This window comes from Populus euphratica, unplaced genomic scaffold (genome assembly GCF_000495115.2).
Source record: "Populus euphratica unplaced genomic scaffold, PopEup_1.0 scaffold2.1, whole genome shotgun sequence".
In the NCBI taxonomy this organism is placed as follows: domain Eukaryota; kingdom Viridiplantae; phylum Streptophyta; class Magnoliopsida; order Malpighiales; family Salicaceae; genus Populus; species Populus euphratica.
Window position 1 is genome coordinate 6601463 of NW_011499846.1, and position 2163 is coordinate 6603625.

General features: G+C 41.3%; 1 protein-coding gene across 3 annotated transcripts; it reads left to right on the plus strand.

Annotated features, from left to right (window-relative positions):
- The first annotated feature begins 14 nt into the window (after positions 1 to 14).
- On the plus strand, positions 15 to 1958 carry NGA1 (AP2/B3-like transcriptional factor family protein). Of its 3 annotated transcripts, none has more exons than XM_011041250.1 (2): positions 15 to 277; positions 401 to 1958. In XM_011041250.1, the coding sequence occupies exon 2, from the start codon at positions 448 to 450 to the stop codon at positions 1654 to 1656; it is 1209 nt and encodes a 402-aa protein (XP_011039552.1). In that variant the 5' UTR covers positions 15 to 277; positions 401 to 447; the 3' UTR covers positions 1657 to 1958. The 3 variants fall into 3 exon arrangements, with proteins under 3 accessions (XP_011039552.1, XP_011039544.1, XP_011039561.1); XM_011041242.1 differs by having other exon boundaries at positions 15 to 272; XM_011041259.1 differs by lacking the exon at positions 15 to 277 and having other exon boundaries at positions 428 to 517; positions 619 to 1958.
- The last annotated feature ends 205 nt before the right edge of the window (positions 1959 to 2163 follow it).

A 2163-nucleotide genomic window follows, 5' to 3' on the forward strand; every position in this document is an offset into this window, starting at 1 on the left:
AAACTGGAAACAAACCCCCCCCCCTCTCCCTCTGTGGTAGCTAGGTCAACCACATGATGAACAACTGGCTTTCTTTCATTCTAACACCGAATTACCATCTGGCTTGTCTTGTTTAGGGTTTTGAGAGCTCCTTTTTGGTCAAAGAAGAAGGCACCGACTCTTTGGTTAATTTGTACTGAGCTAGATTGCTCCCCTTTATCTTCTCTTGTTTGTGGCCTCACAGTTTTGAAAGAGAAAATCTTCTGAATAAGAGACCAAATCTTCTTTACCAGGTGAGGTGAGGCCTTGTTTTGTTCATTTCGCTATAAAGTCCTCACCCCACCTTTTTTTTTTTCCGTCTTAACTTTCTTTCTTTTCAATCATTATTTATATTGTGGTTGTTTGATTTCTGTTATTCAAGATCTAGTGCGATCATAAGAAGCTCAAGAATTTCTTAAGTGGATCATCATGAACTTTGTTGGAGGAGAAAGAGGGTATTTTGATAGAGAAGAACAAGAAGAAGAGGAAGCCATGTCAAGTAAGCTTCCCTTTGCTTCCCCTTGTACATCATCTTCTTCTAGCAAATACAAAAATTTTCTTCCTGAGCACCAGAATCTGTGGCCTCGTTTATTTGATCAGCCACGGCAAGATAGCAAAACCCAAGAACCATCTCTCAATTTTGACAAGAAGCTAGAGTTCATGGAATTATCGTTGGGAAATAACAACGAAAGTGAGAGCTCTAGTACTGATGCCGGGGGCGGTGCTACTGAGTCTATTGAGAGAGAGCACATGTTTGACAAAGTAGTGACCCCAAGTGATGTAGGCAAACTAAATCGTCTTGTTATACCAAAGCAACACGCAGAGAGGTACTTCCCTCTTGATTCTTCATCGAATGAAAAAGGCCTCCTCTTGAACTTTGAAGACCGGAACGGCAAGCCATGGCGGTTCAGATACTCGTATTGGAATAGTAGTCAAAGCTATGTAATGACCAAAGGCTGGAGCAGGTTTGTCAAAGAGAAAAGGCTTGACGCAGGCGATATTGTGTCGTTCCAACGCGGTGTTGGTGAGTCAGGCAAGCACCGTCTGTTCATAGACTGGAGACGCAGGCCTAATGCACCAGATCCAACACCATTCTCACATTTAGAGCTCCAAAATCAGCTACACTATCCACAATCCTTGCGGTGGGGTAGGCTGTACTCCATGCCCCAATCTAATTTACCCATGCAGCAACCTCAATTGCAACATTTGAATTACAGCATTCATCCTTATCAACACCATAATCATCAGTATCCTTATCATCAACCGTCCACCATTAGTTATGGCAATGCTGCGCAGTATTACTTAAGGCCACCGGCGGTTACATTTCCAATTGGGGCAGTGCATGAACAAGGAGGAAGTCATGTGCCAGTGGTGTTAGACTCAGTGCCAGTTGTTCATGGGAAGACTGGGGGGAAGCGGCTAAGGCTTTTTGGTGTAAACATGGAGTGTCCTACACAAAATGATCCGTCATCTTCGGTTACAATGATCAGACATGGGACATTGGATTCACTCTCCCCTCATTTGGCTTCCTCTTCTCTCCCTCCTCCTCTCCAAGTAAGGGAACCCACTGGTGCTCCAATGCAAGCTGAGTTTTCTAAGAAAGGAAAGGCTTCCTTATCTTTTGATTTGGATCTTTGATCACACCTGCACAACAAGTGATGAAGATCCCATTTCTTTCGTTCCTAGCAATTTATAAGTTTTACCCTTTTTTGAGTTTCTTTTGTCGATTGTTTAAATATTGTCGGTAGATTAATAGACGCGGTTTTGGGTATATTGTGAAGAACAAGCGATGGAAGAGAAGTGAAAGAAATGTGGAGTTTGACAAATCCTTCAACTGTGTATAATACATATATACAGATAAATATCAGGAATATTTCCATCATTGTTTTTCCTTTAGTAGTGAATTAACTTATTGCTATATAATATATTAACTGTCTACATGCAATGGTGTCTGCCCAGTTTGTATGGGTTAATATTGTTCCCTCTTTAGCTATCAACTATTTCAAGCTTACTCTCTCTCTCTCTCTCTCTCTTGATGACGCATTTTATGGCACATTGCTTGAGAGTGGATATATATATAGTCGAAAGTTCTTCCTACAGCTCTCTCTCCCTGTTCTTTTTTTTTTTTTTTTTTTACCCTTTTTA

What these genes read in the sequence shown, in the direction of transcription:
- NGA1 (XM_011041250.1), top strand. Translation starts at nt 448, where the DNA reads ATGAACTTTGTTGGAGGAGAAAGAGGGTATTTTGATAGAGAAGAACAA.